This window comes from Typha angustifolia, chromosome 15 (assembly GCF_048772165.1).
Source record: "Typha angustifolia cultivar Huaian chromosome 15, ASM4877216v1, whole genome shotgun sequence".
Classification (NCBI taxonomy): Eukaryota; Viridiplantae; Streptophyta; class Magnoliopsida; order Poales; family Typhaceae; genus Typha; species Typha angustifolia.
This window is the reverse complement of record NC_133253.1, coordinates 1570596-1584555: the sequence shown is the minus strand read 5'-3', so window position 1 is coordinate 1584555 and position 13960 is coordinate 1570596. Positions and strand designations below refer to the sequence as shown.

Genomic DNA, 13960 nt, shown 5'->3' with positions numbered 1-13960 from the left:
TGAAGTTTCTATCTTTGGTATTTCTATTTTTACTTTGTAGTTGGACTTTGTATCATACATGAAATTCATCCACAATCTTAACCTCTGTCGCAGATGATTATAATTTTTGGTGTTATGTGACAGGAACGTTGCAGTAAATACTACAAATGGTGATAGTCTTGAAAGTTAGGATGGTTTTGGTTTCATGTAAATCGAATATTGAGATAAAAAAATAAATAAAATAATAGAGGAAGAATAAAATGAGACAGATTAATAAATATTCGATATTACGGCGGTTTTTGGAGAGTGGCGAACGGCCAAGAGTGATGGTGGACGATTATATAGTAAGGTGACTGTTGGAGAAATATGTTAGCTAAAGTTTGAAAGTTTTCTAGATTCTACAAATATGATCTGTTCTTAGAAAGGTAAAAGACGATTTAACGGTTACGATAAAATGATAAATATGATAATAAAAAAATAATTAAATTTAATTAATTTTTAATACTTAGATAATTAAATAAAAGAAATTTATTCTTTCTACTATAGAGGTCGGGTATAATGAGTCATACTCAGTCTTATCTCTAAATTTTTTTATATAATTTAAACTAGGATTTGCTTTAAATATTTACATAACTGAACTTGCTTTGATAACTTATATGACTTAGTTAAATTTGTTTTAGTGATTTACATGATTAGATTTATCTTAAGAGTTTATAGGACATAACTAAACTGTCTTAAAGGCTTGTATAAAAGATAAATATGAATCAATTAAATAATAAATAAAATTAATCCATGAGCTTAATGTTCTTATTATGCAATTCGATTTGACCCGGTTCATATTATGTGTAAGCATTCTAGTTATATAATTAGATTTCTCTGTGATGCTTGGAGAACATGTCGTAACCATAAAATTTTTGGGGATGTTGCAGTAAATTAGCTATATCAACGGTTTGATGTCTCCTGTTCATTGGTTATATGCTCTTATATAGTTAGTCGCTTATTTGTGCCGTTGTGAGCAAAAATTTGCTGATGGGTCATGGGTATCGTAAATTTCAAATTTCTCGCGATGGTTGTGTTCTATGGGGCTTCTTTTCAAATTTGCACTGTGAGCGTGAGGGCATCGGACCCCTCGTACATGGAGTATGGACTATGACGAAGGAAAGACATGCTCATTAGGTCGTACCGTTCCCTGAAAACTTCTGATGACACAGCATTGAATGACTATTTTCTCTCTCAACTCGTGTCTTCATTTTCCACAGTACTGGGGTCAAAACGTATAGATAGATATATCGCTCTCTGGTGCGCTGCACGTTCCATAAAGCACAAGTAGACAGAAGAACGAACCCCTAAGCTGTTTTAACAACTTAACATGGACATGGTAGTCCATGGGAGACCACAAAGAAACAAATGGAAAGAATAATTAAACAAGATAAATCACATGTCATATGGGTATTATTTCTCAAGAGCTTCCTCTTAGATTTATTCTAGTAGCTGTCGGCACCAACGACCACAAGGCTTGGACTCGGTTTAACGAGAGTAATAATGCTGTCTTTGGCCTGTTTCTCATAAGGCTGGGAAATCTCCCAGCAATATCGTGTTGCAGTTTTTTGGATGATATACCGAGTGATGAGTTTTCTATCTCAAAATTCCCTACCCAATTAATTAGGCTATAAGATCAGCGTTAAGGAGGAGAGGAGATAGAAATCTTCCAGCAATATTGTTTTTGATTGATTGTTAACTTAGGAAGATCTCATGACTGGATTCTTTAGTTGAACAAAAATTAGCTAGGAAAACAGACATACTAATTTTTTGAGAATTAATGAGCGAAATACGAAAAACAAACATATTAATTAAAGATCGTATTGCCAATGTTTTAGGATAAACACATTCAAGCTTAGATCCTTGATAGCGAGAACGACATCAAAGGGCCACGAAGTTGGACGGTGCTCAAATAATAATTAGAGGGGCTTATATGCTCATCATTGCCTCTCACTTCCATCCCATGAGAGGAGCTATCTCTGAAGACCTTGGTGGTGGGCTCAATCTTGATAGCCTCCCAAGTTTTCCCACCCTACCGTGAACCCTAACCCTCCTCTCTCCCCCTTCCTCTGTCGCCACCATTGCACCACTTGCCGTCTTCTTATCTTCTTGTCCCGATGGGGTCTCTTGTGGGCGGTGGTCCCTTAGAAACCCTGCTTCGACTCCGCGTTGCCGACATCCCCTTGTGTCATGGTTAGACATTTGTGGGCTTGAGTATGATGTATCATTTTTTTGGCTTTGCCTTAGATCGCTACTCTCTCCCATTCTATTTTTATTTATTTTTCCTTCTTAGGTTCTATTTTAGTGTTTCAAGGTGTTACAGATTTATAGCGTCAGTTCTTCTGCGGTATCGATGGAGCCACAGTACACAGACTTTCCCTTGCCTGTCTTCTCTTAAACCTCTTGCGTGCTTCACTATAGTTCTGCCATTGATGGCTAAAAGAGAGGCTTATCTGCAAGAACAACACCCTTTCTCTTCTGGTTCCTAGTTGCAAGGCTGCTAATACTTAGTATTATTTACCAGACATTGTGCATAGTTGTTGTTTGGTCTATATTCGATCAAGTTTGGCCTTGTACTCAAAGATTATCACCCTTCCTCCTCTTCCTTATGTATCAAGTTATAATAATAATCGTTGCTTAAAGCTTAATAAATTATTAGTCTAGAGACTTTCATCTAATCCGTTATAATGTTGCCACGTATAATATTCTATTCGGAAAATCTTCCAAATTAAAATTGCCACCTTTCTTCGACCGTCGACCAATAGGATTGTAGAAGTATAAGCGGTCAAAGTCAAAATCAGACCGTGCTTCCCATATCCAATCATCGAAAAGGGGAGTGAAGATATCAGATTAGAAGTTTAGACTGCAATTATTTAATCTGGTTGATTGATTCGATCCACGCCACGGTTGGCGTTCTCCAGATGCTCGGTACATTGACCCACAGGTGTCACCATTTTTTGTGTAACACCAAAATACCCTTACCAACTAATTTATATTACCAAAATACCATGACCCTGTCCTTTAATATCCAACCGTCCAACTCCTCGTACCTCACGGATGGATCTGACCGTGTCCAAAGAAGCACGTCCTACTACCGCCAAAAACCACCCTACTTTTCATCGTAATCACCAATCTGCCACTAATGGAGACCCTTTCCATAAAGAATACAAGGTATAAGGTATTGCTTATTCCCACTTCCGTCCCTTGTTCTCCTTCCTATTCTACCTTCTCTTTGTATTTATTCTCTCTCCTTCCTCTTCCTCTTCCTCTCAATAGTAAACGATTTCTCTCTTTTTCTTGGTAATGAGATGGGAAGCAAAGGAGGCGTGCCGCCGCCGGTGGTTTGCTGCATGTGCGGCGATCACGGCCTGCCGCAGGAGTTATTCCGGTGCAAGGTCTGTTTACTCCGATCCCAGCATAAGTAAGTACAAGATCTTACCCAGATTCATGTTAGTATTCCTTTTTATGAGTTCTTGCATCCAATTACTAGATTTTGTTCCCATGTATCCATGAACTAGGGGCCTTATTCTTATCTATTGGCTGTCCCGCGGATTTCTTAGATGAGAATAAGTACTATGGGCTGATAAAGGAAACTTATTCATACTAATTTGATCGTGTCCTTGTTTATCCCACTCTTGTCGGCATTCTTTGAATCTGGAATTGGAACTATTTCGATGATATATAGTAACCAAGTGAACGATTAGCCAAGTATACATTCCCTTTAATCCTTCTTGGATTCAAAATCTTATAGACAAAATAAATCAATTAGGTGACACAATTTCAGTCCTTATCTGATGAACGTTTTCTATCCTCGCCCACGCAAAAGGAAAAGAAGAAGAAGAACAGCCAAATCCTATGCAATTTATTCTGATGGCGACTCTATGATTCTTTTCTCGCTACCCGACTTGGCATCATTTGTCACTTAATCAGCTAGACTTCATGAATATTCTGATACATCCCTTAATCTTTGTCTCAATGGAGTATATACATCATTTGCTATTTTTTCAAAGAAAAGGAAAAAAGAATGCAAAGCTAACTCTTCGCCTTTTAAGTATGTTTTGCTGCTATGGCTAAATGGTACATATGATACTGCTAATATACATTATATGCTTCACTTCACCTTGTAATAGTATACGTAGCTAGTAGTTCTCTAATTTTATTACTAATATCCATACATATTGTGCACGGCTTCGTTGTAATCATTTCATCATGATCAGATATTGTAGCGATCTTTACCCAAAAGTCGAGACATACCGTGCATGCAATTGGTGTCTAAGGGAGGAAGGAGCAAAGCCAGCACCGAAAGAAGAAGTTGTAGACAATCATAAGAACTCAATCTCTTCTTCAAATAGCATCAGCAGTAGTGGTAACGGAGGCGGCACGTCGGGGCTGAAACTCCATCGAGGAGCTTTTTCGACACAGCTAAATAAGCCTATCAAGAAGCAAAGATTGTTGAACCGATCGATGTCGGATGTAACCGAGAGATTGCGATCAGAGGAGGTCTCGCGGAGCTTAGTGAAAGGAAGGCCAGTGTTTAGAGGAAAAGTTCGCAGGTACAAGCTCTTGGAAGAGGTCTCTAGTTAGGTAACATTCTTCATATGTGAAGATTAACACATCAAAAGTCATATGGCATGTATGGTTTTACTTACTCATAGGAACCACTGAAGGTTGATGGGTGGAGTGATGTCAATGTTTTCTTTTTATGAGTAAGCAAAGAGAGGAATATTTCATGTGGCATTGAATGGTAGAGATCGAATAAATAGGAGAACACCCGTCAAGGTTAATCTCATTTTGGTATGTTTCCTGTTGCTAGCTATCAATGAGCCTCTGGAATTTACTTGTAAATTTACCAGGAAATTGATCCTTTATCTAGCTCATAATCCTAATGTGAAAAGAAAAGAAATTTATGATCAAATAATTACATATATAACTAAAACCTTCATACATGTCCTAAACTGGAATGTTAAGTAGGATTCCATCCGAAATGAATGTGTGGTTGTGACTTCTTGTTAGGCATAGATTGAACGCATTATAATAAACCAAGCTACTATACAACATGTTCTCTAGAATGAAATTAATACAGAAAGTAAGTGGCTGCAGTATAGTGATTTGGGTGATGGTTCTCATTCCTCTCTCCACCAATGCAAAATATTCTAGCTAGGCTAGGTTACATGCATATATCTTATAGTATATAGCATATGAGCAATCATACCGAATGGGAGATATATACAAGGGTCTCTCATTCTATAGTGATCCTCTTAGCACTTCTTTTTCTCTATCTTATCAATAAAGTGATGATGATGATGATGTGAGGAATGGGAGACAATCTTGGCCCCATCCAACTCATGCAAAGGTTAAGGAAGTTGTGGTGCATGATGCACTGATGTACGGAAATCTGATGGGCATAGGGAAAGCTCGGGCCCCACAATTTGGTGTATCGACGTGTCACTTGTGGTGGGTCCACTTTGACTTAGCCATGTGTGTGTGGGTCACCCCAAAGGTTTGGTGAATCATGGCACAAACTTGGGCCATTTGCCCATAGATGGATGGACCCTGGTGGGTTAATTTCCATCATGGCCATGGAGGGAAACATGAGTTAGGTGGTGGTAGTTGGAGAGATATAGAGAGAGATGGTAGTGGTAGTTGGAGTCTGTTCTTGGTTGGGTGGAGAAGAATTGAGATCAATGAAGCCTTTTTTTCTTTTTCTTTTTCTTTTTTGGGCTCAACTTATTCAACTAATATCAACTATGTCTGAGAGATATTATAATTGATTTTTAATAAATCTTCTATCAGAATTAACTTATATATAGGAAAGAGAAAGATTTAACCTCTTTGTCTAACTGGGCCTGGTTATGGGTTGTTTTAGCTAATGAGCAATATGGGCTAATTTATCTACTAGAATGAGCTAAGAGCCCAACAATATTGTTACTATACTGGGCTGAAATGAGGAGGGCCTGCCTTTCTCCTTTGCCCTTGCCTGCCACTAATCCAAAATAACTTCTCTCTTCATTTCTCTTGGTCTCTCTTTTTTCTTTTTCTTTTTTCTCCATCTCTTTTCTTTATCAAGGTAACTCATATGATAATGCTATAAAGATTTTAATAAATGGGATATTATATATATATATATATATGTGTGTGTGTGTGTGTGTGTGTGATGTAATAGACTAACAACCAATTATATTTTTTTTATGGATTAAATGCTTCTGAAATGGAAGATAGATAAATTAGTCTAAGCTAATTGTCTGAGAAAAAGATGGTGTTAAAATAATAAATACAAAATGCAGGTGAGTTAGTTTTATAAATATTTCTGAAAAGAGGTGAGTGATGCAAGAAGAAAAAAAAAACAGAAAAAGGAAAAACTAAAACGATTATTTTTATTTCGACGGCGGGTTATTCTGGAAGAATAGAAATGCTATCTCTGAGGTCCAAAGCCCGGGATATGCCCTCCCATCTTCTCCTCCTCTCCACTCTCCTCACTCCTCCCCTCTCATCCTCTCGGAACCCTTCCCGAAGTACCCCTCGCCGGCGCCAATTCGCCACCTCCTCTTTTCCCTCTCCTCTCTGGCTTACGGGAAAGCAGAGGTCTCCTCCTCATTCGCCTTATTCTTCTCCTTATCGAGGCCTCTATTCCCAAGGAGAGATGGGAGACGATTCTGTATCGTATCTGTTACAAAAAGAGGCGGCGGAGGTCGATGAGATCCTGATGGGGCCCCTTGGATTCAGCGTCGATCAATTGATGGTCCTTTCTTCTCTTATACATTCCCTAGTGACTCTTTCTTTTCTAGTCTGGGAATTTCTTGAGACGTCCTTTTGTTTGCAGGAACTGGCGGGATTGAGCGTGGCCACGTCGATAGCTGAGGTAATCCAACGAAAGATTTATCTTTATTGGTTTGGGTTTACGGATACCCTGAAAAGGAATGTGTTTTGTCTATGGATAAATCGCCGCCTTATTCTTTGATTTAACTTCACTTCCCTCTCTTCTTAGCTGGATTCTAAATCGTAGTAATGTAACAGTGCCATTAAACAGCGGGATTCCCAAACTTAGAAAGACTGTCTTTCCTTCCCAATCCGTCAAATTCGTCTTAAAGGACAGCCATGCAAAATGTTTTGTCATTGGTTATAATTGAAGTACATATGGTTGGAACGCCATCATTCAGCATGGACTGGTTTCTTATAAGATGTAGAAGTTATAAGTCTAATGCAAGTATCTAGAGGGTCTATCTTGATTTGTTGACAGTACAATTTAACTAGCCAACTAGATATTTGCAATCATATAGAACATCTTTACTTTAACTTGACAGTTGGTACATCGAGTTTGAGGTTTGCTCCTGTTTTGATTATTAATGCTTGTGCAAGTTCAATTATTTAGTTCCATATCTGTACAGGTTTACAAGCTAAGTGAATATCGACGTGTACTTGCCATTTGCGGTCCAGGAAATAATGGTGGTGATGGTCTAGTAGCCGCTCGGCATCTTCATCATTTTGGATATGAACCTTTCATCTGCTATCCAAAACGTACACCCAAGACTCTCTACTCTGGCCTTGTTACTCAGGTACACTCTGGTTCCTCTTGTGAGTGAGTGATGCCATTCTTTTCTCATAGGTGTTATAAAAATATTTACCTTTCTGTAGCTACAATCACTTTCAATCCCATTCTTGCCGGTTGAAGATCTGCCACAAAACTTATCGGATGATTTTGACATCATTATAGATGCAATGTTTGGTTTTTCATTTCATGGTAAGCTGAGGCCTTATAATTATTTCTTCTAATTAACTATTATTTCCAATTTTCTATCAAGTATGACATCACCGACAATAAAAGTGATTTTTCGTTTCGTTTTTAGCCTCTAGCTGTTGGATGTTATTGTGCTATATACTCATACGGTTTTCCAAGTGTACTAACACTTTAAAATCTATGGATCTATGCAATAGAGAACATAATGACTTGATTGTATTATGTCATCATGAATATAATTTGTACGTATTTTTTCTTTTTGTTCTCTCTACGTTATAGAGAAATGGTTTTTCACCTTCAATTATTTTGGTAATGGAATCTAATATTATGGCTACAAAATTTCTGAGTGATGTGGCCTAAGGATAAGAAAACATGTCGATACTAAAAAGAGAAGACAGTACCTAAATCCACCTCCAAGGAGAAAATGTAAGGCCTATGCAAATTTCTTTTTCTACATCCATACATCGTTTTTATAGTAGTAAAATTAGATAATTCACCAAACTGTGGGGGAAAGAAAATCAAACCCACCTAATCATAAGGAAAAAGAAGATCAACCCACCTACTTTTATTTGGGGGTGGAAGAATATAGAAGAAAGTATGAAATCTACCACCTCAAAAGTGAGGAGGGAGGAGGAGAAGAGATAGGAGAAGGGGAAAAAGATAAAGGTGAAATCTCCACAAGAATGATAATTTCTATAATTATCAGAATCGGACGGGACATTGACCCAGTTAGGGATCAAGTCACTATGTTATTGGTTCAACCGGTGGTTCACCCAGTTAGATTGCTGATTTTTTTAAAAAATATTTAAATAATGTATAAATAGATCTAAACAATTATAAAAATAAATAAATATCTATAAAAGTAGTATAATTATATTTATCTCTCTCAAAACTAACGTTATTTATATAGATACCTTCATGGTTATTTTTAAGTTAAGTTATTTAATATAAAAAGATAAAAAATATTATTAACTAAGAGAAATACTTGAAAACAAGAATAAAGATATTTTTGTCTTTTTATATTAGATTGGTATATGAGTTTTTTTATAAGGAATTTTCAAGGTATATGTGAAAAAAAAATTAATTTAAAAACAACATTAGGATTAAGATATTATTAGGATATAAAATAAAATAATTTAATATTAAGGATAATTATGTAATTTTGCAAAATAGTTGACTCGGCGAGCTCGCTAAAAACTAGTCGGGTTGCAGAGTTCACCGGTTTAACCGCCGGGTCAGTCGATTTTTTACCGAGTCGGTTGCTTATCCGTTATAATAACAAAACCTAACCAGTTTGGTGGTTGGTTCACCAGTCCAACCACCCGGTCTTGTTCGGTAATTGATAACTATGATAATTTCAAATTTTCACCTCTATATATAAGATTACATCAAATTATAACTTGAACTTTTCCGAACCTTTCCTAATCTAATCTATAACTGAATTAGGTTTCTTTTAACTTAAAGATCAACCAAATTCTAACATAACTTATTTAGAAATAAAATAACAACTCAATCTCATATATTTTAGGGGTTTAAACCAAAATTTGGCACTAAAAATAAATCTAATTTTAGATAAAAATACATCTGACAAAAAAATCTAATTGATTGATGGTTTTTTTTTGGGTTCTCTCTAGGTTTTGGAGATATGGTTATTCATGTTGTATTTTTTTGGTAATGGAATCTAATATTATGGCTACAGATATCTGAAGCTTCCAGAAATTTAGTCATGTACAGTTGGTAATTTACCATTATTTTTTCGCATATAAGCCAATGTATCACCTCAAAATATATTTAACTATCCTAGTTTTATTTTCAGCATTATGTTATTAGAGGTTCTCTACTTTTTAAAATCTACTAACTAGATGATGTAGATGGGTGAAATAATAGAAAAAAGAAGCAGATGACGGGATCCAATTTAAAATTCCAACTTAATACAAATATAAACATGCACCTTGAGAGAGTCTTAAAGAGAAAACAAAATGTATGGGTGCATCAGTTATCCTTATATATGTATATTTGTGCATGCAGGCAATATGGATACACATATTGTGTTTAAGACTTAAGAGTCAGACTAGCAGATGATATTGTGATAGTCATAATTATCTTTTCTTATATATTTGTGAACAAATTATGAATGTAGGAACACCAAGACCGCCTTTTGATGATCTTATCGAAAGACTTGTTTCCGTGAAATTTATTGACAATGAACCCAAAAGATCACCAGCAGTTGTCTCTGTTGATATTCCTTCTGGTTGGCATGTTGAAGAAGGAGATATTAATGGAGAAGGAATTAAACCCGACATGCTGGTTAGCATCTCTTCTGGAGTTTTAATACTGAAGTTCTGCATGCAATTCAATAGTTAAATAATCTGAAGTTCTTTCTTTCAGAATTCCTGTTAAATTTATATTTCTTGTCTAGATATCATTAACTGCCCCAAAGCTCTGTGCGAAAAAGTTTATTGGCCCCCACCACTTTCTAGGGGGTAGATTTGTTCCGCCAAGCATCGTTGAAAAATACGGGCTCCGGCTTCCTCCATATCCTGGCACTTCAATGTGTGTGAGGATTGGAAAACCCCCCTTTGTTGACATCTCAGCACTGAGGGAGAACTATGTTTCTCCTGAACTTAGCAAAGATCAAGTGATGGCTGACCCCATGGATCAGGTATTACATTCTCTGAAGGTTCTACCTATAGCTTGCACTTCTGTAAGTGTTGCATTGATATATGATATGCTATTCAGCACATGAATTTTAGAATCATACTAATTCTCAAGAGATCATAGGTCATCATTATCAATTTCTGATATCAACTTACTTTAGCCCTGTAATTCTGTAGTTCCATAAATGGTTTGATGAAGCAGTTTCTGCGGGCATGCGGGAACCAAATGCTATGGCTTTAACAACTGCTGACAAGGAAGGAAAACCGTAGGTCTTTTAGTTTAGCCTTCTTTCAAGCAGTAATGTCTGATTCTTAACAACCTGCTAACTTGTTGCTATGGCTTCATATTTGGGTTCCTGTTTTGTGCAGTTCATCAAGAATGGTCCTGCTAAAAGGAGTTGATAAACAGGGTTTTGTTTGGTTAGTGATGATTTAACCACTGATTTCATGCCATTTTATGCAATCCTGTGCTTAACAGATTCTTGTGACCAATGTTACTAGGATACTGTTTTTTTATTTGATAGATAATTTCTTGATTCTGGTCAGTTTATTATGCTTATTAAACAATTATATTGTTGTAGATTTTTCTCATTGTGTTTTAATAGGTATACCAATTACGGAAGCCGAAAAGGTCATGAATTGTCAGAAAATCCCCACGCATCACTTCTTTTCTACTGGAATTCTCTTAATCGTCAGGTGATCTCGTCTTTCTTTTCATTAAATCAATATTTTGTGTAGTAATAGTTATCAGAAACATGATGATTTCCAAATGTGGCATGTAGTCAATTAGAGGACGTAAGTCTGGCTGTTGAGTTTCTGGGCGCACTGTGTTTTTTCATATTTATAGAAAACTAACTTGCAAAGTAAACAAGTTTAAGAAATTTAAATGATGCATGACCCTTTCAGGGAAAACATTAAGATCATAATGTGCTTTGGGGCTGAAAATATTTCTTTGATAGAAGCTATGAAATATACAATTGCATCAATCAAATTAAGGTAAATCAACTAGAAATAAGAACAAAGATTGAAATGAGGAAACAAAAGTAAAGAAATGGAGAAAGAAACAAAGAAGAAGCATGTTCACTCCTCAATTCAGCAGCTGCTTCACTACTACAAATTTGGGCATCTCGAGGACAACTCCAAATGATTAATACCTTTGGTTTCAGCTGGATCTTATGTATTTATAAGTTCATATCAAATTAGGAGGCAACCAGAGTATACTATTGCCATTCCATAAGTATCTTGGATATTGGATCATCTAAAAATGAATCTACTGTCATAAAGCATAAGATGTGTCCATGTCTGGTATGTCTTGAATCTCTGAATTTCAACACTATGATATGCAGGTAAGAGTTGAAGGATCTGTTGAGAAAGTTTCTGATGAAGAATCTGAGAGATACTTCCACAGTCGGCCACGAGGAAGTCAGCTTGGAGCAATAGTTAGCAAGCAGGTATGATTTGTTTGCTTGCTTCCAAAGTAATAAGAAAATTTACTTAATTACATAAGTAATTTGGGATGAAGAACTTTTTTCTCGTTCCTCAGAGTAGTGTCTTGACTGGGAGGCATGTTCTTCACCAAGCATACAAGGAATTGGAGGAAAAATATTCTGAAGGGTCAGTTTTAACAAATCCTACTTTCCTCGCATTGTTTTCCATAAATTATTCTCTCTGATTTCATTCATAGATAGGCAGAGAGAGTGCTTCTTTTTGATAGATTATTCTCTCTGCTTTGTCTTATTGTATTTGTTTGAATTTTTTTAAAGGTTATTTATCCACTTTCTGCTTAATTATATATGTTTCTCCTTGTGCTTTTGAAATTTTACAGAATTGTGTGTTAGTTTCATCAAAACATATTTTTTGTCATTTCTCCATCCTGATCTCTGTTGTAAATCTAGAGAGGCTAAAGTAACCAAATTTTCTGTTTTTTTTCCTTTTGACGTTATGATTGCACAGAAGCCTGATCCCAAAACCAGATTACTGGGGCGGTTACAGATTGACACCGGCTCGTTTTGAATTCTGGCAAGGACAGCCTTCTCGTCTGCATGATCGGTATGTTCGTTATCTTCAATTTGAATTGCTTGACAGTTGACATCTTTCCTACCTACTTGTGAACATAGTGGTCTCTTGTGGCATCTTAAGTGCATAATACCTTCCTTGCCAGGCTGCAGTACTCATTGAGAGAGGTAGATGGAAGGCAAATATGGCATATTGAGAGATTGGCCCCGTGACTAGTACCTTCGCACTCTGCTCTATAATAATAACGGGAGAGGATCATCTTACTGGATCCATTGCTTCCTAATACTCGTCTTCTACAGCTGAGTGCGAAGAGTGTTGTGTCCTGTGTTTGATTGCTCGAATTTAATCAAATTGCACCTCCCTTGTGATGTCTACCTAAAAGATGTTAAGCCAAAATATCAAATCAAAGGGCTATTGAGTTGTCACTCTGCCATCTGACATTGTTCTGCAGTCTTGTGATCTGAGCTTGATCTGGTCTCGAATTGACAGTTTTGTTGGTGCCTTCTCGTTGGCACCTGACTTGCCGTAAGTGATTCCAGATTTCAGGTTTTTGTTTTGTTATCTTTAGTGCCCTTTTTATTTTGGTTCTACCTCAACTAAGACCTGTGTATGTAAGTTTAATCCTCTTTGGCAGACGCTTCTTATCCCACCACTTTTTTTCAAGACCATGTGTCATTGATTTGTACAACAATTCAGAATTGGTTGAAGGTTTACTGTTGAAGTAATAGTGAAAATTAATGTGACAAATTGCGTCTCATAGTGAGGGCTTTGAATGGTAATGGATGTTTGGGCCTGATAAAATAAACTTAACGCATTGTTGCTCATTGTTTTATGATATTCTAAATCTTTGTTCTACAATGAATCTTCGGGTAGGTTGTTGGTCAGGTTGGTGATTAAATCATGTCGATGATTGAGGATTTGAGTTTAGCATAAATTATGGTCAGTTTCAGGTTCATTATTCATTTTTTTTGTGAGCAAAATAGCTAGAGTTGTTTCAGATTTCTAAAGGGCCCATGCAGCTGTTGTCTCTGTCTGAAATCAAATTTTTTGTGCAACACAACTTCATCTAGTGCTGAAGCCAAGAAGACTTATTAGTTAACAAATATATGTCCATCTATATATGCATGGATTAGAGTATAAAAAGCTCTTGATCAAATATTTTAACTCACCATGGAGCTTGGATTACAGATAGTTCCAGTGTGTACGGACTTAACAGTCGTGCTTATGCACACACAACTACTGGGCAGTACGGATGTCCATAGAGCATCAAATTTATTCTGATGCAACTTTTTCAGGAATAGATCAGATTCCTCCATATGTCTCCTTTCCATACTTTTAGCATTTGTAGTCCTACATGTAACCAGCTGAAATCAAACTATTCATAATACATATATAAGAAACATTTAAGATGATGCTGAAAAGGCAAACATGGCTGTCAATTTTGTCTATCCCTGCGTTGCAATTTGAGCAACACTTACCACAGAAAAGTTCAAAAAGCAAAGTTTCAGCATAACTGAAAGGTGTTCATCAATCT

At 36.5% G+C, this 13960-nt stretch overlaps 1 protein-coding gene across 1 annotated transcript; it reads left to right on the top strand.

Moving 5' to 3' along the window:
• The first annotated feature begins 6427 nt into the window (after positions 1 to 6427).
• On the top strand, positions 6428 to 13181 carry LOC140779447 (pyridoxine/pyridoxamine 5'-phosphate oxidase 1, chloroplastic). The gene is made up of 13 exons (XM_073124511.1): positions 6428 to 6757; positions 6839 to 6877; positions 7404 to 7571; positions 7651 to 7756; positions 9894 to 10060; positions 10173 to 10415; positions 10588 to 10676; positions 10780 to 10830; positions 11016 to 11106; positions 11757 to 11861; positions 11954 to 12024; positions 12364 to 12459; positions 12572 to 13181. Exons 1-13 carry the CDS (start codon positions 6428 to 6430, stop codon positions 12636 to 12638), a joined length of 1623 nt encoding a protein of 540 aa, XP_072980612.1. The 3' UTR covers positions 12639 to 13181.
• Positions 13182 to 13960: the final 779 nt, after the last annotated feature.